A 26,059-nucleotide genomic window follows, 5' to 3' on the forward strand; every position below is an offset into this window, starting at 1 on the left:
ATGTGTACTACACATGTATAGTGGTAGCAGCAAATTTCATATCTTCATAAATATCAGTGTAGTTTGTTTTTCTCCCATTTCATTTTTGTAAGCTGCTTGCTGAGATTTGTACCCTCTTTTGTCACATGGCTTATTATCACGACACACATTCTCATGACTGTTGTCAAAAAAAAAGACAGCATTTAGGAAAAGTCATTTAGTTTAAATGATCAGTAGAGTGTTACTTTGAGATCACTGGTGGGAGGGACACTGAAATTTTGCAATGGAAGCCGTTGGAGGAATGTAATTACCTCACTTGGGATTTGGGCCAACCCTGCAAACATCCAATTTCCACAGAAGTGATTGAGGTTCTTTCCATTTATTTTAATGAGAGTTGGATGGGGCCGTAAGGCATTACAATCCTTTTGGGAAAATCCCAGCGGATCTTTCATCTCCACAAAAGCTCAGGACATTGGTTTTATGCTTCCTCCAAAGCACAGCAGCTCTTGCATCGATGTGTCTCTGCTGCGGTTCTTCAACATTACTGACGCAGGGGGAAGCAGGCCACCATGGTGCTGCTTTCTGTGCCTGAGAGGGATCCAGGATGCTGGCAGATTATGTTGTTTAGCTTTCTTCCAGGTTTAGGTCATCCATGAACTTCTGTGAGTTGCTCAGCTGTTCGGTGGGTGTATGGGAGAGTGTCTGTGGCAATAAGCAAGCAGCAGATGCAATGCCTCACTGATTCTTCCCTCTTCTCAGCAATGGTGCTGAGAAGCATCTGAAAGTCAGCATCAGATTATCACAATATTCAATACTCCTTGAAGTGGTTGAACCCCAGCAGCTGATTCCCTGAAGACCAAAGTATAGGATTGCCACCAGTGCTATGGATAGTTCTGTTTTGGGGCAGGCTGCTTAATCTTTCCCTCTTGTATCAGGGGTAACTCTTAAATTGCAAGGTGCTGGGAGCATTAGGAAGTGTTACAGTGCCACTGTTTCAAAGCTGTTTTTTGTTATTTTAAGTAAAGACAAGCTATAATATACTTACCTCAACATAGGACTGAAATAAAAGATGTCTATACTTATAGTTAACTGGGAAGTTACATACCATTCAGTTCCCAAACCTAATATGCCCATCACTCAAATGGTGAGGGTGTTGAATTACAGCAGTCTGTTACTCACTCGGCATCAATGGTTGGGAGCCATTAGGAGATGGAAGCGTCAATGAGGATGCTTGATGTAATAAAACAATGCTGATATTGTCTGCTTTCCCACAGTATTTTATGGGATAAGGAAATAAAGGGGTTTTGCACCAGTTTTTGGTTTTCGTTTTTTGTGTTTGTTTTTTTTTCACTGACAATTGGGAAGTGGAGAATGAAGAGCTGGTAAGTATCTATGTTCCTGTCCTGATGCTAGCTGAACTTAAAATTGCCTTTACTAATTAAAAAGAAGAAGAAGAAGAAAAAGAAGTTATTTCTTCTCAAAAAAGCGCAACATTTGCCTCTACAAGACAGATGACCATTAGTGACTGTATATGTCTTCATAATCTCCATATCAATAGGTCTGATATTATGAGAATTTCTATTACAGAGTATGTTGATAAGATGTATAACTTGCAAGAATTAGAGGTCACATCTGTGATCTGATAATAAATAATAACTAATTTGTGACTTAACATCTCCAGTTCCTCCCACAGGCTTTCATCTTCTGACTCTTTTCCTTCATTTTTCTGGTTCCCTCATCACACGTCTTCACCTCTCATTTACACTTTCTACCTCCCCAGGAAAAAAAAAAAAAAAAAAAAAAAAGTTTAGCAGTGCTAAGGCTCACAGAGAATATAGCTGCATCTGTGTGTCTATTGGAGGAAGAAGAGTAGAAGAGTTAGGTCTGTGAAACTTTTTTGACATATGGCTGAGAGAGACATAAGGCTCTCTGCCAGTGCAAGTCTCTGCTCCATTCTCCAGGCTGTCTGTCTGCCATAGAATGTTTCTGATGAAAAGAATAAATATAAACCATTCTCTCTCTATTTTTCCATCTACTTCAGAAAAATCATGTTAAGAAAGTGAAAATCATTCAGCTAACTTTCTGTTGAAGCAGATGACTGAATACTGGTGTTTATTTTTAAGGAACTGTGGGCTTAACGTACTGTAAAATATACAGCTTTTTCCTGTCACAATGGCAGAAGTAATGAGGGTAGGACTAGTTGGTTTTTAGCTCAAGACTATTAGGGATCCTGACAGCGGTTGTTCTTTACCTTGTGAATATGTTGGACATATTCCTCCACTGACCCATGAACTGGAAAGCTCATATCCCTGCTCAAGTGTTTTCTAACTACTACTAACTATGCTACTAGTTGAACAAAAAACATTTTTGGAAGGAGTGTCAGAAAAGTGTTGCATACAGCCCTGCAATGTCAATAGCAGTTAGCAAAGCTGTTTGTGACCTCAGATAAGTCCAAGAATAGAGACAAGCCAGGATAAACTTCAGTATTGCCAAGTTTAGAGAGAAGTCAAAGGAAAACTGGTTCCCGTGCTGGCTTCCAGAAACTTTTTTTGCTGCCATGAGCTGACCTCACTTGAAGGCATGCGAGGCCAATTAAATCACTACTAGCCACTTGTAAAGGATATGCCTGTCAGAAAACGATTACATAAAGGGATAGAAGGGCTACCAGTCAAAACATAGTCTATAAGTTGGCCATACTTAAATACTTTGACTGACAAAGTAGAGAGATATCAAATAGGGTTTGGTCTGAGGTGGTATTTTTAACTCTTCAGTGGTTGGATGTGGGGAAGCCACTGCAGAGACACTGGATCTCTAAGCTATCAGCAGTGAAATAAATGGCATTTAGCTCTGCTCCAGGGAAGGACTTACTCTTTCATCAATTGTCACCTCTACATGATGTGCCTGAATAAATATAAGTATCCTCTTTTTCTTTAGTGGAGTCCTCTGCGACAGCACTGCCAATGTAGGTTATTTATGGGATGACTTGAATGCTAGTCATACCACAAAAATATTACCTTATAAACTCACTGCATATTGCAGGTGATAGAAACTAGAACTTTACCTTTATTAAAGGATGATTTTGCTATAACAATGTAATTTAAAAGCCTACTTTTACCCCTACCATCTGTGCTTCTCATACATTACATTGTCCCTGCATATATCCATGATTCAGTTCTTCAGCTCCTCAGCTGAAGGACAGGCTTCTCATCACCTAGCAGATCCAGGAGTTTGTAACAAATCTGATTAGAAACACTCAAACTGACATTCAAAATAAGCTGGAGCAACCTACTAGATGCAGGAAACCTCATTTGAGATTTTACCATATCAGTCCTAATTTTGTTATACTACAGAGTGATGTGCTAGCATCAGTGATCAGAAAGTGAGGCAAATATTTGCAGATTTGATTCCGAGAGAGTTTGGGTAACTTAATACTGATTTTGCTGCTTTCTTTGGTCCTTGAAAATACAGCAAAGGCCACATGGGTTTAACAGTCACAATTTATTAAGTACTGTGCAACTTTTAAGTCTGGAAGAAGAAACTTTGCACCAGTTTTACTATGTTGTTAAAACTAATTAGTATCTTACTCTATCTTTTATCTGTTTTTTTACAATATATAAAAAAACATCTTATTTTTATGGTAGCTTAGAAGTCTGTGCTGATTTAAAGACAATCCACAGGTGGCTGAGCCATAATAAGGTCTTCATACATTATAAAAGTAATTTGTCTTATGGATATCATATATTGAGGTAACGGAGGAGAAAAGTACTACAAAATAATACAAGAGTGATAATAAAGATAATAAATAAATTAAAATACACAAACAATAAATAATGACTAGTAAAAAATATTGAAGAGTAAAAACAGGACCTGGTGCTTAGGGACATGGTAGTCCCAAAGTGGATGACTTTGGTAGTAGAGTGGTGGTTGGACCAGATGATCTTGAAGGTCTTTTCCAACCTTAATCATTCTATGATTCTGAGTAAATGCAATGTCCTTAATGCAGTGCATATACAGCAACATGTTTGTACCACACTCTAAAAGCTAATAATTGCACTGAAATCAAAACGTGATGTAAAAATAACAATGTATTTTACAGTCTCTTTTTCATTCCTTAAGTAAATATATGAAACATAGATAAAATATAACATTGAGAAAATCTAGATCTGAATAAAATTTCCCTTGTGTAAAGTTAAGTGCTTTTCCTTTCAAGCTTTTCTTCATGTTGCATATTTAGGAGCAAGAAAACACAAATTCTTTGAAGTCCTCCTTACCTCAAGGCTGTTTACTGTAGTGAGAAGTTCGGTTAAGTGTCAGTGCACTTATTCACAGAGGGGTATATTAATTCTTGTGCACAGGCCTCTGTGATAGCCCATGCAGCACATAAACCTCACATTAATGTAGGTTTTGAATTATGAAAGATGCCTTTTGCATACTTCTACAATTGAATAAATTTTACATCATATAGAAAAAAATACCGTGAAAATGACTGTTTGATTAGCAATCTCAGACTGATATTTCATTTGATAATTAGTTATGACTGACCAAAATATCCCTTTTCTGTGAATAGCTACACTTATAGCTACACTTCCTAGGTTTATGGAATGCTGTCAAAAATACCCAATGCTTTTTTCCTGTTTACTAGTAAGTCCACCTCCAAACCTAATCCTGCAAACATTGTTCAGTATAGTTTTGCTGAAATTAATGGAACTATTTACAATGGAAAGGACTCAAACCAGTGCTCTGCTTCTCCAGAAACATCAGATGGCAAAGAAAATTACTTTAATGGGACAATTTTCAGAATTTTCATCATTTAGATTTCTTTTTGATAATACAACCCTTTATGTACATTTTTCTAATAACAGACCCAGTTTTCAGTGTGGGATTCATCTGTCTTCTCTATTGCTCTTTTTCATAGAGGTTGTATTTTCATTCTTGGAACTAGTGGGACTGGTTAAAGAAATGCTGATAGTGTTGTCACCCATTTTATTATGCAATAAGGATAGTTGCTGAGGCACTGTCACAAGAGGGGGAAGAACCGGGCTTGCATCTTGCTCAGCCTATGCAAGTTTAACCCCATGTATCTCACTCTCTGAAAAAAAAGCTATGGGTTTGACTGCCTGGAGGCATGCTTTTCACTGAGGCTGAGGCTGAACTCCTCCATGGGAGACCCAGGGAATCTGGAAGATTGTTCTGTGGGAAATCTGACATAGATTCCAGCCTAAATGGGATAAAAAGCTCACTGCGTAGGGTACCAGACAAGAAAAGTGTCCAGAACTCTACTCTCAAGCCTATTTCCATTTTATTTTTTTTTACAGTGAATATTACATCGAAAACGGTAACAGTACTTTCCTGTCATTTTAGGAGAGTGTCCTATCTACAGTATAATTATTGCATGCTCTCATTCCATAAATCTTTCTCTAACATAAAGCGTTTCCTGAGTTTCCAAGGAATATAGGGCCCTGCCTGTCACATATATTGAAATTCACCATTTTAGCAGTCTGGTGAACCTTGTGAAAGAGAAAAAGAAGGAAAACAATGAGATCTGGAGAGCTCATATATCTGTGCGGATTCAGACTTGTGCACATCCATTTTTACACTCAATGCCTTCGTACCTGTGGCTTTCTACAAACATAGCAATTTAAAGGTACAATAAGATCAAGACATTTTGGACTATTTCTCTAAGGGGGGAATAGGGAAAGTGTCTTTGCCTACTATAATACCTTATGGAAATACTTTGTGACTAACTTTTTGTAAAGATTTGCCCTCCTGACCTTCTTTTCCTCCTTGTCATCTGGTTTGAGCATTTTTAAAACAGTTTTCTAACCTGAAGTGTCTCACCTGAAATTTTGTGGGGGGAAAGAAGAAAGGTGAACTATTGGAATTCATTCTTGTACATTGCTCTCAGAGCCTGTAGAGTGTGTGCTGGGTGGAGGGCCATACACATTATTTTATTGCCTCATGGCCATTTTAATTCTTAATGCTAAAGTCACTTATGGCAGAATTTCAGTTGTAAGCTTTAAGTTTTCATACTGAACACAGAGTCTGTGGAATGTTTATTTGCCAGGAAAAAAGAAGGGAAAAAAAAAAAAAAGAAAAAAAAAAAAAAGTGATTCTGTTGTAAGAATATTTTGAAAGAAATCTCCTGACAAGACAAGGTTTTGATCATGCCTGATTTTGCTGTGGACAGCTCATGTCAGTAACATAACACATCTGCAAAAGTGTTTTTTTGTAGTTGAGTTCTGCCTTAATAAGTAAGGCTGAAAGATGACTTATGGCTTGAAGCTTTTTTCTGTTTTCAAGCTGTATCATTTTGTCTAATGAAAGGCCATTACCTCCCCCTGTAAATGTGGCCTCTGTTGCTGTAGTAATGTATCTGTGGATACATTATCACTGCTTCTGCTTCTGTGAATGAACAATTCCAAAGCAGCTACATAGAATTTATTTGCTGATTACTCACCTGCTATTAAAGTAGTTCCAAATAAAGTGAAATGGCAGACACTGCCTCTTGGTAGCTTTTTCCAACTATAAAAGGAATTCTGCGTGTTATCTGCAGTGCTCAAGCTGCTTTACAGATGCACCATATTTAATTAGATTAGTTTTAATTAGACTACAGATGCAAAGTTGCATCTATGTATCACTATTAGTCTGTTTTGAGGCACTTTCAGCCAGTAACAAACCACCATCTCATTTGCATTTATTTTAGTGTGTTAACCATTTGCCTGCTGGAATAATCACTGTGCAAGAACTTATATAATTTGCGTTGTTACTAATGTGTAGCACCATACACAGAAAGTGAAGTAGGTTAAAAGAAAATCATGCAGGGGAAGAAAAAAGGGTATTGCACTGAAGAATTAATTCACTCTTAAATAAATCTTTCTGTGAATTCCATTTGTACTTATTTAAATTCTTTTAGAGTGCTTATTTTCCAAGACAATCTTGCAAACTTTGGACTTTATTGATTGCTCTTCTACCCTTAATGTTTGTTTTCTTTATGATCTTTTCATTTTTATTTCTTCATGCTTCACAGAGCCCATTTTCTTTTGCTGCCTTTCCCTTTCTATTCTGAGCTTAACTCAGTTCTGAGGAGACAGAGGATTAATTGTTCATTACTTGTGATGCTGCAGGTTTGAAACAATTGTTGATTAGCAATTGCAAAGTTTTTATTATCAGGAGAGAGCACAGCTGTTTCTTTAGTTAATGACAGAATACTTGCGAGAGAAACTGGAAACTTGGGGCAGAAGCCTCACTGGGCAAAAGTCACCAAGACAGGGGGCATTGGCTTCAGCAGAATGATTCTTTTATTCTCTCATTTCTAATTCCAGCAGAGATTATTTTCCTATGTTTAGTTATAGCATTCCCTTTTCATTTTTTTTCTCCATTTTGGCCAAGCTTCAGATTAATCACTGCATGCTCAATTGTGTTTAAACATGGACAGAAGTAAGAACTCTGATACGTACTTTTAATTTTAAGAGTTGATAATTTTTCAACCTTTTTGATCAGTAGCAATGAAATGAATCCAATGAGAAGAATGTAATTAATTAAATGATTTTAATAAACGGGATGCACTTTGAGCAAGGAGGGGATGCAGGAATTGTTAAATAGCAATAAGAAAATGTGCCATTTAGAGCAGCTGCTAAGTTGACTATAAATACTAGGAACAAAATATAACTAGAGTGAAAATATTCCAGTCTCAGGAGAGAGATGTACTCTAGGCATGGGGTTAGGATAACTATGCTCAGATTTTAGTGACATTCTTTGAAATCCCTAAAGCAAGTCACAGGTCATTTTCTCCTGGCTTTCCTTCTTTAAAAGGAAAATAGTACTTATCTCCCTTTATGCCAATTAGCAACTTGTCATTCAGAAGGCACTTCAAAGATAAAACACAATGAACTTGGAGTTCTGTCATCCAGAGGACAGGACTATAGATCCAAGTTTCCCATAGAACTTTTGTGTCAGACAGTGATGATCATTTACTGAAGCAAAAGTCAGACAAGAATGTTGAATAATTGATTATCAGAGCTGGTGTAAGACTCTGATTCCTGTTTTCTTCCCAATGAGTAGAAGCTAGTAGCGTTTCAGCACTGCGTTTTCAATATGCCCTTACAGGGATGCTTCACTTAATAAAGAAAGTCTGGCTTGGATGTACCTGTAGGATCAATCTGTGCTGAGCACACTCAGTGTCAATAGGACACTACATCAGGAGACAGAGGAAGAGGATGCTCATTCTGTCAATGGAGCTTGTTCAATTAGATCCCATAAGGGATGTAAGTGCCTAGAATGTGTCTGGTTTTCATTTGACCAGTGTAAGGCAAAACTGAAACCTAGTGCAGTTAATCAAAGGTGGACTCTGATACTGAAAGAGGGGATTTCTTTCTTTCTGTCACATCCAGGGGAAAAAAAAAAAAAAAAAAAGAGAGAGAGAGAGAGAGAGAGAGAGAGAGAGAGAGACTGCCATAATTTAAGAACAGCTTACAGCCTGCATTCAGCGTTACATGGCTGGACTTCAAACTCAGAACAGGTGGGAGTCACAGGGTCTCTGAACAATGAAAGGCCTCACAGGCTGGCTGTCCAGCAGCAAGACAGATGCAGGGGTTAAGATGGAGGGTTTCTCAGAGCAGCAACTGGTTCATCTGTCCACTTAACACAGGGAGAAGAAAATTCCCCTTTGAAAGACAGATGCCTGCAGCCCTTTTTGGGGGGTAGTAGGGGGATAGGAATGGAAAAAGGCTAAGTCTTCTGATATGCCAGTAACACAGCTCTCCTCTTCTTATATATTGATCTGAAAGTCAGAGTGCTCCTCCAGGAACTGGAGAGACTTAGATTAAATTCCTTCATCAAGCCGGAAGCTATAATGGTTGACAGTACTTTTAACTTATGTTGAAATCATGGCATTGTGTGCAAAATAACTGAAAATATAGGCCACACTGAGAGGGGAGAAAGTTTTCCTCTTCCTGTTTTCCACATTGCTAAATTTTAGAAGAAGTAATCACCAAATAGAATATAGGCGTTGATGAAAAGGGTCTTCTTTTTTATGGTTTCTGCTCTGTGCCAAAGTTTCTATTGTCATACTTCACCTCAGCTTTTGTCCATATTTTTTTATTTATTTATTTATTTTTAAAAAAAGGCAGATAAAAGTACTTGGATCAGACTTTTAGGGAAAGTTGCTGTCTTATGAGACAAACTGATAATAGTTGTTGCTGATAGCCAGTGATATTAACAGGACAAAGTAAGCATTGAGCAAACTGCCTGCTCTAATCCACACTGGATGAGAACATTTTATGCCATCCTGCAGGATGGTATGCATGCTTAGAAAACAATCCCTTCCAGGCTTTTTTCAGATACCCCTAAACGTCATACCCCTAAACTAATACTGCCAACTTAGGTTTGCAGCTGTAACATATATTCATGGCCTAGCTGAATATAGGGGCTGACTAAAGCTTGTGCAAATTAATTATTCAGGCTAATTATCAGAAGACTGAAGCACAACATGAGAGAAAACATATTACAGGCTTGCTAAATTAATAACTTCTAACGTTGCTAGATTGCAAAGTCAGAAGCACAGCACCAGTGATGGGTGTGTTGTATTTGTGCTTTACAGAAGTAAAGATAAAGGATACGAGAAACAATTTGCAGATAGTATGAAGGAAATCTGGATTAAGAGATCAAAATGCAGTCTGCAATTATTTCCTTCTACAGACCTGACAGACTAAATTTATATATTAGCCATATGGTTTTGCTGCAGATTTCAAGATACTAACATGAAATTTCAAATGTACAAACAAAAGTCATGTTCTAGTTTCCTCCAGCAAACTGACCACTTTTACAAGAAAAGCATTTTTCCTGGGCATGGCAGAAAGAACAGCTATGGGTAGCTTTCAATTCCTGCTAAGAACAATTTTAACTTGTCTCAGACAGAACAAGGAGTAAGGATAAAATGACAGTATACCATTTAAACAACATGGTTTGGAGAGGAGTGTGGGTTTACCTCAGTGGAATAAAATTTCAACTTTTCTATTTACGGAAACCAGAATAAAAAGACTCCGAGTTGCCATCCTAAAAAAGATAGCCTTCCTTCTTAGGGAGCATAACTCCAGATTTGATTAGAGCTATTAATGAGGTCAAATGATGCTTTTAGGCTGGTAGCTAATGTAAACCAAATCTATTTATCACCTTGGCAGTGGTTCCTGCAACAAAGTTAATGACCATTACCACATTGTTAGTTAGCCAATCAGGAATGGTGCTTTTTGTGCAAAAAGGCAGAAGCTAGTAATCAATCATCATCATCCTCATCATAATAGTGCTGCTAAATGAGCTTCTAAAAAAGAAGAGCAACATGGCTATTAACCTTAACTGTATCTTGAAAATAGATTTCTTCCTACGAAGGCTACTCCTGATATGTGGGTTGCAGCCTTGGTAGCTTCTTGCAAAATAAAGGAGGTCAAAATACTAGTCAAGCACTCAACCCATATTTAGATTCTTGGTTCAGTCTTTTAAAATAAAACTGAACATTTAAAGAGAGAGATCAAAGTCTACAAATTTTTAAAGAGCAGGTGAAACCATTTTGCTTAATAGACTTGAGTTGTATACTGTCAGTGAATAATGAAATCAAAAATTTTATTTTTTTTTTAACTCTGTAAGTGTCTAATAACATATAGGTTCCACCAAACTGTATCTTTATAATACCTTCTGATGCACATCTTCATATTGATTGCCATGTGCTGGTAGAACAGACTTCTGCAAAAGCTGTTGTGCATATTCATGTCAGCAGTGTTTTCTTGGGAAGTTGGCTCAGCCAGGAAGGACTAAAGGGAGTTATCTTATATGGTGCTTGGTGAGAAACAGGTGAGGAGTGCAGTGGCAATGGCTCTTTCTTGTCATCCCAAGGCTTGGGTTGGCTGGGTTGTTGGTACCAGCTGCCTCCAGATTTGCAAAGCTGGTACAAATATCCTGACCAGCAACACTAGTAGAGATTGTGAAAATTTTCTATCAAGAATACATGGGGACAGTTTGGGACCATTCATTCCTTCAGCTCACACAAGCCCAGGCAATCTGACAGGCTATTCACTCCAGAGTATCTCACCTAACAGCCCTCCATCCCACAATGCTGTGTCACCCATACAACATTCCCAAAACATCTACAAAATGGCTGGTTTACTCTCTGCCCTTTGCTGAGCTGCATAGAGTACCCTGCCAACGATAGAGGTGCCTGCCAGGAATGCTCTCCACATACCCAGCACAACCTTGTCCCATGGAAAGATCAAACACAGCCACAGCCAGCCTCACTTAGTCCCACCAGGATGAGCAGGGCCAGACAGGGTGTGGAATTGCATTTGTCTTGGATGTCTCCAAAAACAGTTCTAATGTGAGCCTATGCCTGAGGTATGTCAGGACCTCAAGCCACAGAAACACCTTCTAGAAAAGAGTGGAGCCACAGACGACTGTGTTGAAATGCTAATAAATATACCATATTTTTATTTGAGGCATTCATGTTACAAGCTGCCCTCTTCCAACTGTTTTCATAGATGCCTGAGTGCCTGGAGAACAATTTCTGTCTTGATTTGGAGCTCAATTTGGAAGACCAGGAAGGGCCATGGTTGAAACCTGGTCCTTAACAGCATGAATGTGCAACAGGGGAGGTTCAGGCTGGGTGTTAGGAAAAGGTTCTTCACTGAGAGGGTGTTTGGGCCCTGGGACAGGTTCCCCAGAGCAGTGGTCATGGCACTGAGCCTGCCAGAGTTCAAGCAGCATTTGGACAATGCATTTGGAGCCAGGAGTTGGACTCAATGATCCCCGTGGGGCCCTTCCAACTTGTTATATTTTATGATTCTATGAAACCTGGGTTGTCTGGTACTAACTGCCTCTGCCTTGAGAATGCAGCCAGCTCAGGCACTCATTTTGGAAGGTCCCAGCCGAAAAGGGTCTCTTGGTTTTCGGTGCCATTTGTTCAGGGCCCAGTCTTAGCCGTAACTTTGGCCAATGGCAAGCTATGAAGGTGCCAGGCTGGCTGGCTGGGTACCACGCAGAAAGAGGCCATTCATGTTGTGGATGGACAGGATCCTAGGAGGATCTTGTTGAGATAAGAAAAGTGTTTATTTAGCAATGGCTGTGCACAGTGGTGTGCTGGGCGATGTGCTTGGATGGATAGTAGCTGGCAGTGTACAAACCTGGTACATTCTTGTAGTCTGATGTGTGGTTAAGGTCCTGGCCCGTGTGAGCAATTGGTTGAACCGAAATGCCCATGTACCCGCCACAGGCTTGGAACCTTACGCTGCAAAGCCTCTCAGGCCAGACTGCCTTCTTATTTCATCTGTGTGCACTGCCTAATCTGGTGAGGCATTTCTTCTGAGTCGGTGCCTTTAGGCACTACCCACACACAAATGAGTGTATATTAATAATAATAATATTTAATGAAAGAATCTTGTTCAAAGTTATATCCGTACATTTAAAATAACAGATCAAAAAATGCAGGCATTCAGTTGATTTCATTGGGTATACACTATTGCCCAGCAAAATAAATATGTTTTTATAGATACATTCTTGTCACAGAAGAAAATATGGTTTCTCAGACTAGCAATTACTTCTTACATATTGCAAGTGGCCTAACATACAGAAAACAAGTATATTTAAAAACAAAGATTTAATATTTGTGGAAGAAGGAGATTAGTTTTGGTTTGCTCTAGATTGTTTTTATAATTGATTCTTCAGAACTACAGGTATGAAATTAATTTTTTTAATCATTCTGGACATTGAAGATATGAAAAAGTTCCCAAACCTATTAGAAATTAGCCTTTCTCACTACTTATTTTGCTTAAGTATGCAAATGTTTTCCTGCTGAAGTGATTTGCAAAAAAAATGAAAAACAACAGCAAAGGCTTTTATATCTGAAAGTATTAATCAGTTTTAGAAATAAACCATTTCCATGATTCTTGACTGCAGAATGCATATGTTTTTTGAATAGGTGCATGGCAGATGGCATATATGTGTACACATATATATGTATATATATGTAAAGGTAGTACATTCTATGCTGTGAATGAGTCTTTTTAACCTGTCTTAATCTTATATATCTGAGGGGAAAAAACAAGTTTATCCCAGGCCTTTTCAAGGGCTCTATAAAAACAGATATATGAACCTGCTTAGCATCTGTTCAAAGTCAATAATACAGTTCTACCAGGCTGTGTGATGGATAGAGGCAAAAGATCATGTCCTGAGGGAAATTGTGTCATACTTTTTATAAACAAAAAGAGTTTGCTTATTTACAAGTTAGAAATACTTTGCATTTTGACATTTTGTTCTTACTAAACATGGAAGGGTAGTAAATTTCAGTGAGAACTTCACCGTCATCCTCGGGAAGGGAATCTTAAAAAGGTGACAAATGAAAATCTGAACTAGCAACAAAGCTGAGCAACAGGAGGATTGTTTCAATGGGTAAAGTCATCAGTTTGGTATGGATGAGAAGTGAGTAAAGTCTGTTTACCCCTTGCTATCCCATACTTTTGTGCTTTTTCTGAGTGTATGGATTCTGGACATATTATTGCTGGCAGGATAATAAAATGGCAGGATTCATGAAAAAAAATATTGCTTTTAAAGTTTTCAATAAGAAATGAAAATTTATTTTCAAAGTAGTATATTGTGAAAAATTAAATTTCAGTCTCTATGTTTATGTTACAGCTCTATAGTTATAAACAGAATTGAGTTTTAAGGGCCCAGACACCCTGCAATCCTGGAGCAATTTCATGTCACTGCACTTCCCTGCTGGCAGGAGCTGCTCCAAAGCTGGGTGGGAAGTGCCCTGTCCTTTTCTTTCCAGCAGCTTCACTATTTTGTATGGAATAGCCATACAGAAAACCTGGAAGTAGTCCTCTGGCTTGCTGCTTGAGAAGAAGCGATGTGGAAGAGGTGCTCTAACAGTGCAGTCAAGCTCCAGGCACCGGAGGAGGTGACATGCCAATGAGACATGCTGGAAAGGTTGCAGCTCTGAGAGCCTCGAGCAGAGACTGAGGGCACCTGTGATGTCACACATGGTGCTAGGCACTAGTACTAGTGATTTAGTGTGCTGGAGGGCTTCTTTGTAGGTGTGAGTTTGTGTTGTGTTCTAGGGAGCTGGGGGCCACACACTCCAGGGTGGTACTTGAGGTGCATCCCAGGGTTGATGCTGTGCCCCAGGCCACTCTCTGGTGTGCCACTCTTGCAAAGAGCACGTGGCATCCTCCAGCACATCACTCCCCACAGTTGCCAGGTGCGTGCCTAGGACCTGCTGCTGGCATGAGCTCCACTGCTGGAGCAAGGACATGCGATCCTGGAAACGCACAGCAGATGAATCTGCTGTTGCTCCCTGTGTGCCACACTAGTCAGTAATGTAGATTGATGCACCCACAGTGTTTTCTATATGAAGCTAACCAAAGTCATTTTATTGTCTGTGCCTTAATGCCTGCATCTTTACAGTTCACATATTACCTACCTCATTTATAAGACAGTTTGTGATCTACCTATGAAAGATGCTGTAACTGAACCATTTTTATTTGTGACCTTCTAAATGAATATTAAATCTCAGTAAGGAATAAAACAGGTAATTACTTTCAGTAGGAACTTAGTGTATAACTCCAATGGTTAACAATTCTGTTAGTTGTAGCTGTTCTCATTTATACTTGCATGTAACATTTCTATATGTTAACAAACCATTGGCATAAAGACAGATAGATATTTTCTATAATTTCATGTTGTCAGAAATCATAGATCTTTTTTTTTTTAAGAAAAAAAAAAAAAAAAGATGACATTATACCCTCATAGCATTTCTTCCTTTGTTGGCAATAGATTTTTTATCTAATTTTGAAACTTCTAACATTGAACATGTACTATGCATGACTAATTCTGGTATGCAAGATATGTGATTCCTCTTTTGAAAAATGAAACACAACCCTGCTCCTCATTTGCAGGGAAAGCCTTGAAAAAGTGACACAAATACATTCCCAAATGCTCAAAAAAAAAAAAAAAAAAAAAAAAAAAAAAAAAAGCAGAAACAAAAACAGTGTTCATTGCATGCACTGAATGAAATCAGCTAAGAAAATCAAGTATACATAAGCATAATTGATTTTTTCCATCAATTTCATTACTTTTGAGTCTTATTCTCTTGATTTCCGAGTCCTGAGATTGATATGACTGGGGTATTTTGTTCATTAATGAATTCTAGTTTGAAGTCAGAAGCAGTTGCATGACTTTTTTTTACTGTTCTTTTCCTTCAAACTATCAATCAAAATTTGAAGTGCAACACGCAGTATGTGTCACAGGAAAAGTGAAATGCTCTTTAACCACAAAATGCTATTGTCCACATGATGGAAAACAGTCATCTCAAGCTTCTGCAGATTTGTTTGTCAGTGTTGAATATTAGCCCCATGAGTTGATTTGTGCCTTCTCAGGGAAGCATTTGGCCTCAGCTGGTGTTGGTACATACACAGTTTTTGGAACGCCTTCAGCAAACCTGTCTGGCTTCCAGGTCCAGTTCGAGGCTCCAGCTTTCTTCATCTTCCCCAGCTGCTGAGTGTGTTTAGTGCTTTCTCTGGCAATTATCTAGAGCCTGAATTCATTTATTTTATGTTAAAAGCTTTATGGCAGCAGATATAATGAACTGATAGGAAGCATCAGTCTAAAAATACTATCCACTTGATTAGAAAGCATCTTCCACCAAGGTTTTTTCTTTCCCTACTCCATTTTCTGTAGCAAGTGACCTAGAGGCTTTGCTGGAGAGGGGAGGCTGGTCAATTTGTCACACTGGCCAATGCTGCAGCCCTTCACAAGGGACATGCTGTGCAGAAGGGGGCTAGGCTGCTGGTTTCTTCTCTGGTCTGCTGCATGCCAGCTGGGGGGGACATGTTGGAGGCAGTGGGGATATGGGTCTCATGCAGAGGGTGTTGGGTGAAATGGCTGTATTTTCCCAAGGAAGGGGGGGGGGCCCCCCCCCCCAACAACCAGTGGGAGCTGTGGAAGGATGGAAGGGAGGTGACAGCACCATGTCATGGTTCCCAAGGACTGTGTCCAATTTTGGCTGAGCTGAAGGCAAGCCTGAGAGTGGCACAGACCAGCAGCAACACAGGCAGCAAGGGGGAAATCTGTTTTAACTCTCTTTTGCTTTTATTCTATTTCATTTTGAGTTTGAGAGGAGGTAGTCTGGTTAACAGAGGAGCTATTTTTGTTTTAGTATTTATTCAGATGAAATCTGACACTTGAGCTTGAAAGCCTTTGTGATCTCTCTGAGGTACTTCTGTCAGAGACATCTCAGCAGCTTTGCTGCCTCACCATCCCGTCTCACCTGGAAACTCCCTGGCCTTACGTTCTCCACCATGGACCTCAAGAGACAAGGAGCAGAGGAGCAGATGAGACTGAGTAGTGAGGAGCTGAGGGTGAGAGGGAGCAAAATATGTAGGAAGAGGGAGAGAGGGAGAGCAACAGAGACAAAAACAGTTCTCTGCAGAAAGAAGATAATGCTGTTTTGTAAATGTGTTTTACCACAATGCACAACTGCCATGCATCCTAAAAGGTGAATTAATACTACCAATAACAAATTTAAGTGACCTGAAATTTGCAATAATAGGTGTGGGTTCACCTTCAGCTAAATATTTTAGTCATTTTATGTATTTTTACTTCCAGCTTAGGGAGCATGCAGTAGGTACCCGTGGTGTTTGAGTGACCCAAGCTCCGCAGCTAAATTTATAGCAATGTCTAGGATTACTGCTAAATTCAATGTCAGTTTATTTGCAAAGACTTGAATGTTTAACCATAAGAAGGCAGAATAATTTCACATGAGGATATCTAACAAAGAAGCTATAGGCATAAGTATATTTGGTGGGTGAAGCCCATGTAATCAGTATATGGACTTTTGCACATAGTGCAACATTTTGCACATAGTGAACTTTGCACGTTTTTGCATGTGCGCACACATGCACATTTTGCACATAGGGAACTTTCACTGTCAAAACGCATACCTCTTATCTCAGTTAAAGCCTCAGTAACTTCCATAAACTATTCATAGAGATAGTATTATGTAACAGCACATTGCTCAAAAAATAGAAAAGGGGAAATGCAGCATGAGAGCATTTGTTAAGATATTTAGTAGAGGTTCCTTCTAGTGATGAGTCAAAGCCATTATCTTGAACCACATAAAAAAAATAAGATAAATTTAAGTGAAAATAGTGTTTTGCTAATATGTTGTTAAAGCAAGGTTTCATATATAAGAGTGTTAGGGGAGGAAATTTAGCTGTATAAGCCTGAAAGTTGGCGTTTAAATCATTATCTTTATGTATTTGCAGCTTTTCCCTGCCTCCTTTACAAATCATTCTACCATGTATCAGCATTTCCTTTTCTGTGCATTGATCACCTTTGTATTTCTTCTCCTATGAGTAGTGGTATCTATTACCTTGTTCTTAGTACATTTTCTTTTTTTTTAAGTAACTTCTAATGAAAGTCAAATTGGTTCCCAGAATGTGGCCCCTGGGGGGAATTGCTATACAGAAAGTCTGAATATGGCTATATATTATTTTTCCTTCCTGATAAGAAGCTGTAAGTGGGAAAAAAAAAAAAAAAAAAAAGTACAGTTTAATAAATAAAAACTGCCAGAGCTCTCATGCTCAGGCTACCAGAGATTTAGGCTAATGTGATGTGCTTTACATACAACTATGTGACAGTTGCATCTTCTGTTTAAGTAGCATGCCCCCTCTGAAACATAGATTATTAATATGTATCAATTGCAACATGCCATGGGCCTCCTTTGTACAATAGTATGGAATCTGCCATCATCTGATATCCTTTGCTATCACAGTTTAAATGGGGCTGCTTAATTGCTTAGTTGCGAGTTATCACTGGATAGCATTCTTGGTATGGAAGTCCTCACTTTTTAATTCAGCTCCTCTCTTCATTTTTTTTTCTTGACCTTCTGTCTCTTTAGATTCTTTTTTTAAGTTAATGAAATTTCTTGTGACATTACACACAGAAAGAGAGGAAAATTATTAGGATGAAGGGTTTTATTCTCTTTTATAGACTGCAGCACTTTGATTCTGTTACACATTTTGTGACTACCCTCTACTGTCTTTCCTCTGGAGTCAAATGTCCTCTGAGGCATTTGATAATTTTAGATCGCCTGACGGGAATGTCAGTTTTAGACTCAAGGCCTGTACCTTTCCAAGCATTTTGTGTAAGGATAAGTGAGGATAACTTTGCATAAAGGGCACAATTTGTAGCTCTTAAATCAAGTAACTCGGTAAAACATCTTTTCCTTTGAATCTAATGTATTCAGTGGAACAAGATTTGATTACAGACTGGGACACAAGCTATGTTTAGTGCAGTACAATAGAAGCAAATCTGTGGTTTGAAGCAGTCAGTCCCAAGGACCCAGCACCACACTGCATGCTTCATGTAATGCTTCTGACTAGGTTTGCTCAAATGGGTGTGCCTTTTGCATTAGGGCAGCTCTGGGAGCCTATATTCACATCATTTCCATCATGCCCTCCCAGACCATGCACACCATGAGTTCAAGCATGGTAAGTGGGAATGGCCTGGAGATCTGCCTCATCAGTCCCTTCTCAAGTCCAAACTGAGGTGATAATATCAGTGCATGACAGCTGCCATATATATGAAATGGTTACAGATGCATCAAGTGATCCACAATATGCATACAACACTGGCTGACCTTAATGGTAGGAAACAACACATTGACGAAAACCTCACAAGTCCTTTAGCTGCTTACATGGCTGACTGATGTTCAGCATGAGTGAAGGATGCAGTATTGGTACCAAAAACTTCTCCATTATCAACATAATCCTAAAGTTTATTCTTCTTAGTGACCCACTATTGGTCAGGAAAAAGCTTTCATGTTCACTGCAATTTCCTTTTGCTCCACTCTTGCGTTTCTGAGTTAAGTCCTGGGATGTACACTGTTTGGATTGGATTGATACTATTCATTCAAAACTTTACTCTTACTAACTATGCCACCTTAGCATATCCCCTCCAATAGATTTGTCTTTAAGAGCCTTGTAGAATCACCAAATCATGTAGTGATTCATGACAGTGTCTTCAAGTATTCTGTAAGTATTCTGTAAGTATTCTGTATTTGTCCACGGTAGCAGAACAAAGAAAATAGAACTGAAATACCAGAAAGTTTATGCACATATTAATTATACTTAAACCTATAGCTTTTCCTTGATAGCTTAAGTATTGCTTGTTTCAAAGCACCCCCTTGTGCTGGTACTTGGTAAAACAAATTGTACAAGTCGTTTCTGACTCTGATACCTTTCAATCCCTTGGTCAGAATCTGTTTTTTGTGTCACCCACCACAGTTTGTCTGCTGCAGAGGTGTTTTGTTTAACGGATTATGTCCAAAGACCCACTGAGGTTTCAAACTACACTATTGAACCTGATCAACCTGGTTTAATATAGATGGAGGTAGTATTCAAACTGTAGATTCCGTTTGCTGTCCATTTAAACACTAGGAAAATGAAATTATTTGAAAGTCTTGCTTATGTGTGAGAAAGTTCAACCATAATTAATCATTATGAAGCTCTAAAGTAAGACAATCTACAACACCAAATTCATATGCTGTCCATAAAATTTATATATATATTATTCACAGTTGGTATGCCAAAAAATTAAGGACTGCAGATCTGAGTCTTCCAAAGCTATAGTGACGTTGGTCACTTCATTCTGGACTGTCCACCCTGAGAACACTTTATACAAAACTAATTTTTAGAAACTTATTGCTTTCTGGAATTCAAGGTCTTCTGCCAGTGTCATGAATTGAGTAGAACCTTCAAAGTCTTTAATAATTTGGGGACAATAATAATAATATTGTATTTTTAATAATTTTGTAAAATCTTTACTGTGTCATGTAAAAAATGATTAACATTTATTTAAATAATGCTTTTGAAAGACAATGAGCATCGTTTCAAAGTTAACAATAACTGTACGTTTCACTTGTCTTAAACTTAACGTGTACATCCCCTGCCAGCAGTGTTAGATTCAGCAATGTCTGTTGGAGGCAATGTTCTGCTGAGCCATGTCCTTGACAGAGATAATACACTTTTATTGGGGAAAAAATGTTCATTTCTTTTTGCTTTTTCAGTCTTGAATGCTGAAGGCATTTTTGAAAATGTCCAGATTTTGGGAAACCCCAAATTTGTATCCTTTATTAATTATGCTTTCTGTAATAAAAAGGTAGTATATTTTCTTTGAAGAGATAATGAGGAATTCTGTATATTTTTTGGTGTCTTGGATATTAATTTGGTGTTCATTTAATTGCATCACAAGAGCTATTGGGTGGCATTAAATTACAAATAGATGAGAGCAGACAATAAATGATAAAAAAGAAGCTGAGGTATCTGCAAGTGTTTAAAGTGCTCCCCAAGGTACCCTACATTGTTCATGCTCCAGAGAACCAAGGCAACAGTGCCAGAATACCACATTGCACAATAGTTTCAGCACATAGGTATCTGAACTCACTACCTACACAAGCTTTTTCATCTGTAGGATGTGTATGTATGTATCCTATTAACACCCACATTCCCTGTCTCAATTCCTTGATTCTCCTAGCTTAGCTGTGCCCCTCCTCTCTTTTCTCCCACAGTGCCATCCCACCCCAAACCTATCCCATACTTTTGCTGCTCCCCGTGTTCCCTCACATCATACTTTGAGCACTCCTGACAAGGCAGCAAAACAAAAAGCTGATAAATTTAGGCACATCATTCATTTCATATTGTCAAAACTCCTAAGAATTAGCTCAGATATAAAGTACAGTGTTATATAAATACAATTTCAAAGGCCAAGTGTCTAATGCAGTCTAGGCACATGCATGAAGTTTAAATTTGAAAAGAATACACATTGCCTCTAAAAGGCAATGTTTTCACATTTGTGAGTGTTGGATGAAAAAATAAAATTTAGTAAGAGAGTCAGTTGTGCTACAAGGAATTATCACACCAGATCTGAAGTAAAAATGAAATCATTAGTGCATGAAATACAGATTTTAAGATGTGATAAGTGCAGATCTAATGCAGCTTTTACTGCAGAATTGCTGCTGCTGACTCCATAAAATACATCCCATAAACAGCTGTTAATCTGTTCACTCTTTATCTTTTATCTTTCATTTGTTTAGTAATCAGTTCTCATTTGTTCTACATATGGCACATAGCTTCCCTTTTATAGCAGCTGCATTTAATGAACATTTGGATGCACAAAAAATATTACAGAAATTATTGTTTAACTATGCTCCTACATTATTTTTGTATCTGTCACTAATAATATTTGAATAAAAGTTAGAAATATGGCCATTAAACTAGAGTAGGGAAGGTTTAGGTGCTTTGTCCTCTTTCTGAACTGGTAAATTCTAATAGAATTTCCAGTGACCATTCTTTATACTCTGCTTAGCTGCTTTAAACAATTAATTTTCTCTATTCTGTCCATTCATTTCTGTGATTCACTGATGTCAACATGTGAAATTTTATTCACTCTACGGTTTTCTCTGTATCATATTATAGACCTTTAGCTAAAACAGTGAGAAAGTAACTTACAGACCTGGTAGAGTGAGTGCATTTAGAGATTTTAGGAAATGACAGCTTAAAATATTTGAAGTTTCATTGGGTGTTCAGGTTAAATGTGGGCATCAGTGGTCATTAAAGCTGAGATGAATGAAGACAATTCCCTCCCAGACTACTTGTGTTCAAGTTAATTCGTTTTTTTCCAAAATTCCGATTTTTAACAAGATCATTTTATCATAGTAAGTGTTCTGTATTATTTTTTCATACTACAGCTGCGTACAGCTTCCTGGACTGAATGAAATATCTGAACTTTGAACTATGCTTTTCTTGGTAGGAAACTATAGGTGAAAATATACTTATGTACTCAAACTCTGCTAGTGTTAGGGCATGATGACTAATGGCACAAACGCCCTTGGTTTGACAGTCCTGTGCCCTTGGTCAGTGTTTACTGGTGGCCTCGACCTACATCTGTTGTGAGGAGTCTGAGAGTCTGTCAGGTACAGCAATGGGCAGAGGAGAAGGGCTCTTCATCAGAACTAGAATGGATGCTGTTCTGAAAACAGGAAATTCCCAGTCAGTTCCACCCTATTCAGCCACAATACAATGCCAGGTGGGTTGTGGAGATGATTAAAGAAAGAAGCAAGTGATTGCCTAAATGTGCCAAGCATTTTACAGATTTGCACAGTGTAAATATTTTGGACATACTGTTTTCAGATGGTCAATTTATCAAAATAGCTGCAAGTTAGTTTGTTCTGTGTCACCAGGCACATAAATAGATAGATGAGTTAAATTGGTATTGTGTGTACAAATGCTTGCTTGGGAGAAATGTACAACTGATGACAGCATATTTTGGAACAAATTTCAGGTATTTCTGCAAGGTATTTTCTTTCCAAAAGGCTTAGCTGTGAAAGAAATGTTCTCATTTCTAAATTTAACCCTACTAACAATTTACCACTTTCTTTTTGTGTGTGTTTCTTTTTCTCTTCCAGTGCCACCTTGGGCCTTAATAGCCATAGCCATAGTTGCAGTCCTATTAATACTTACCTGCTGCTTTTGTCTCTGTAAGAAATGCTTGTTCAAAAAGAAGAACAAGAAGAAGGGAAAGGAGAAGGGAGGGAAGAATGCTATTAACATGAAAGATGTTAAAGATTTAGGGAAAACCATGAAAGACCAGGTAAAGTACCTCTCCTTATCTTAAATTCTTGAGTTGTTTTTGAAGGATGTGTCTACAAAAATGTTTTGTTTGTTGCCTCAATAGTGGCTTTGTGAAGAGGGAACTGATTGTCAGCATCTTCTCAGTCATATCACAAAAAATGAATATGGGTATGGCATCACTGATAAAGCAGTCAGCCAGTTTCTCTTCTCTGCCAAAAATATGAACAGGCGTGCAGTGACTCATCTGGAAGGGGCAAGTTTAATGACAGCATCTTGGTTGTCCCAAAAATGCAGAAAATGTGTGCAATTTTCAACTGTCCTTTTTCAGGACTTTGACCAAGTACAACATTTGTATATCTTTCTGGCAGTGGTTCTGAGCATCAATGATAAACAAACATAAAAATCTCTTTTTACACAAACGCATAAGTTCAACTGAGAAACAATGATATAGAGGAGAAAATGAGAAGCACAGAAACAAGGAAAAACAATCAAAAAGAAAGAGCATGGGTCATTCAGCAAAGTGATGCTGGGAGAAATTATTTCGTATTAGAGAGGAGGAGATTCAAGATAAGAGAACATACTTGTAGCTGTAAGTCAATGGATTAACCTGGAGGAAGAGATTAGCATTATGTCCTTTGAGTAGTATCATTTTCACGAGGGCAAGAAAACTTGTCATTTAGATCTTTTTCACGCAAGAGAAGCAGAAGGTTACAGGACCTAATCCTCAGTGCCACAGACTTAATTAATATGTTCCTGAAATAAAAAATATAAATATGTGTATATATATATATATAGCCACTGTTTTAATATTGTCCTTCCTGATGATTCTGCTGCTAAGAATTCATAAAAAAAACTGTTAAGAATAAGCAGAAGAATGGGGAAATAAAAGTGAAGAATTCATGTGTTCTTAATGCAATGCCATATTTCCTAAGCTAAGACAACGGGCAGCATTTTTCAAACAGAAAGTTCTGAGGAGAGTTAGAGAACTGCTTTGCAAAACCTCTTCAGTAGGATACTATTGTAAAGATATTACGTGTCTGTGTTTCCAAGACTCTTTGTAAGATTGAGCCAGAGCAAACCTTATGCTTATCCAGACAAAGAGAGAAGATAAAAGCAAGATAAGGTATGAGCAGTTCCTTCAATAAGCTGGACACAATTTAGTGTGTGAACAAAGCTGGACTGAAAGCAAGTTGATTAGTACAAGCTAAATCTGGGAACCTGAGGACTAGTGTCATTAGATCAAGAACAAGGTCCAAGAAGAAAATCCTAGAGTACAGTAGCAAGGTGAACAGAACAGACCAGAACCAGTGGTAGGATCCCACTATACAGTGATGGAGCAGCAATGGATAGAGCACATCACCCAGTCTTGAAACAGGTTAGCACAATTCTCCAAGTATGTGAGATATGACAGGAGGAAAGCAAGCAAGGTGGGTTAGGAGCCCCTACAAGTTTGATGGCCAGCTGCAGCTGGATCACCTTAGTGGAATGTGAAATGAGCTCAGATAAGGGGAGGAAAACAATGGATACACTTCAAAGGTGCAGAGCTATCAGAGCTATATCAAGTTTCCAACATCACTCAAGAGGGCAGTTTTTGTTGCTAAATGGACAGTATGAAAATAAAATTACTAAAAATTCAGTTGTTTTTTAACTTTCATACGAGTTAATTGCAATAGCCACTACTGAAATGTTAATGTATTAGACAATAGTTAACTTTTCTAGGTTATACACTACACCAAACTTCGGCAAAATTCATTACTTTCAAGCTGTATGTATCAACATTTTGTAGTGGCCATTGTACACACTTGTCAACATCTGAGTGGCAAAGGAAAGAGTGAGGCTTAATCTTACACTACAGCTAACAAAGGTCATACCAGTTGTAGGTTCCAGGTGTAGTCTTGTGTCTACAGCCAGTAGGAAATACAAAGCAGATTTCCCTACAGCCATCCCAGATTGTCTTACCACAACTCACAGACTCCTACACAGGCAAAGAGAGCAAGTGGCAGAGTCCCGTGCATCCACACTGCAAGTGGACCACTTCAGACAGCACCCAGGAACACAGTTTCAACCTTGGTTCCACCAGGAGGAATGATGTTTTTCCTATGTCACACTGGTGTATTGAAGTGCAAAACTCCCAAGTGTAGACACAAGGCAAATCCATACTTGAAAACAACCTCATTCGAACACAAAATCACTAATGTAGATGCTCTTGTTTCAAGTTCAGGAAGATTAGTGAGGCTGAGGTCAGAAGACAACAGAAATTTGGGGTTCTCCTTAGATTTATGTATTTTACTGATTTTGTTTATATGACAAATGTGAAACCTCTTTTCTTTAAGCACCTTGGTTTAGGATTCAAGAATTCTCTGTATTTGATTTATAGATATTGTTCTGATTATTGTTATTAAGTAATTGCAAGATATTTCCAGACAGCCACACATGGAAAATCATATCATATGATGATATGGGTCACCCTGGGCTACTGTTAGCCAACTTCTTCCCATTGAAGCAAGCATAATTTGGAAGAACAATTGATTATGTTTGTGGAAAAAATCGTTGTGATGTTTGTTGTGTTCTACCAATGATAACAAACCTAACACTTTGTTGTAGGATAAATAATGTACAATTTGTTGATTGATATTTATGTGCAGTTTTTCCATACCATTTTAGACCACTGTTGCACTTACAATATATTATTCAGTGTTTTTAATTATATTTGTTAGGACCTGGATAAATGACCACAGGTTCTTGGAAAATAAATATTTTAAATGCAAAATTGTATTATGTATTAATATGGAGTTTATTTTTCATGGGAAAAAATGCTAAAAAGCTGAATCATGGTTTCTTATCTGTCAGAAGGATAGCTCAAACTTTGAAAAGTTGCATAATTAAGTATTTCAAGATGATTCCTTTCAAAATATTCTGTATAGGTATTTAATTATACTTTTGCCCAAATATTTTGCAATTTAACCAGCATGGTTTGTTTTGCACAGTTAAACCTGAGAATTATAGAATCTCTGCTGATGTAAATGTCAGACCCTTAATAAGTGAATGCATCACCAAGTCTCCAGCCAACCTTCCCTTTCACAGTCTGGGATTTCAAAAGCAGGCTGCTTGAATTAGCCCTTTAAATTCTTACCTAGCAGTCTGCTAGTGTACAGATTTTAAGTCCTTGGCATTCAGTAGTTTTTAGCAATGTAATTCCTAATGTTTTTTTTTTTTTGCTGTCTTTTCTTCCCGATTGTTTCTTGTGATAGTTTAATCCTGAATTATCAGTGCGTGCTGAACTATAGGCAATCTTAAATGTGCAATATTTCAGTAAAGAGAAATGAACCACTTTAGAGGTTCTGCCATAATATAGAAAGGGTTGAAAGAAAGAAAGAAAGAAAGAAAGAAAGAAAGAAAGAAAGAAAGAA

The 26,059-nt window shown here is 38.0% G+C and overlaps 1 protein-coding gene across 5 annotated transcripts in view; it reads left to right on the forward strand.

Moving 5' to 3' along the window:
• The window catches only part of SYT1 (synaptotagmin 1), a 354,238-nt gene that overhangs the window by 236,876 nt on the left and 91,303 nt on the right, over positions 1-26,059 (forward strand). For all 5 annotated transcript variants that reach the window (XM_035334753.1, XM_035334770.1, XM_035334744.1 and 2 more), the window contains exon 4: positions 22,484-22,668. In XM_035334753.1, the coding sequence (XP_035190644.1) occupies positions 22,484-22,668 (185 nt within the window). The remainder of the gene's footprint in view (positions 1-22,483; positions 22,669-26,059) is intronic.

This window comes from Oxyura jamaicensis, chromosome 1 (assembly GCF_011077185.1).
Source record: "Oxyura jamaicensis isolate SHBP4307 breed ruddy duck chromosome 1, BPBGC_Ojam_1.0, whole genome shotgun sequence".
Classification (NCBI taxonomy): Eukaryota; Metazoa; Chordata; class Aves; order Anseriformes; family Anatidae; genus Oxyura; species Oxyura jamaicensis.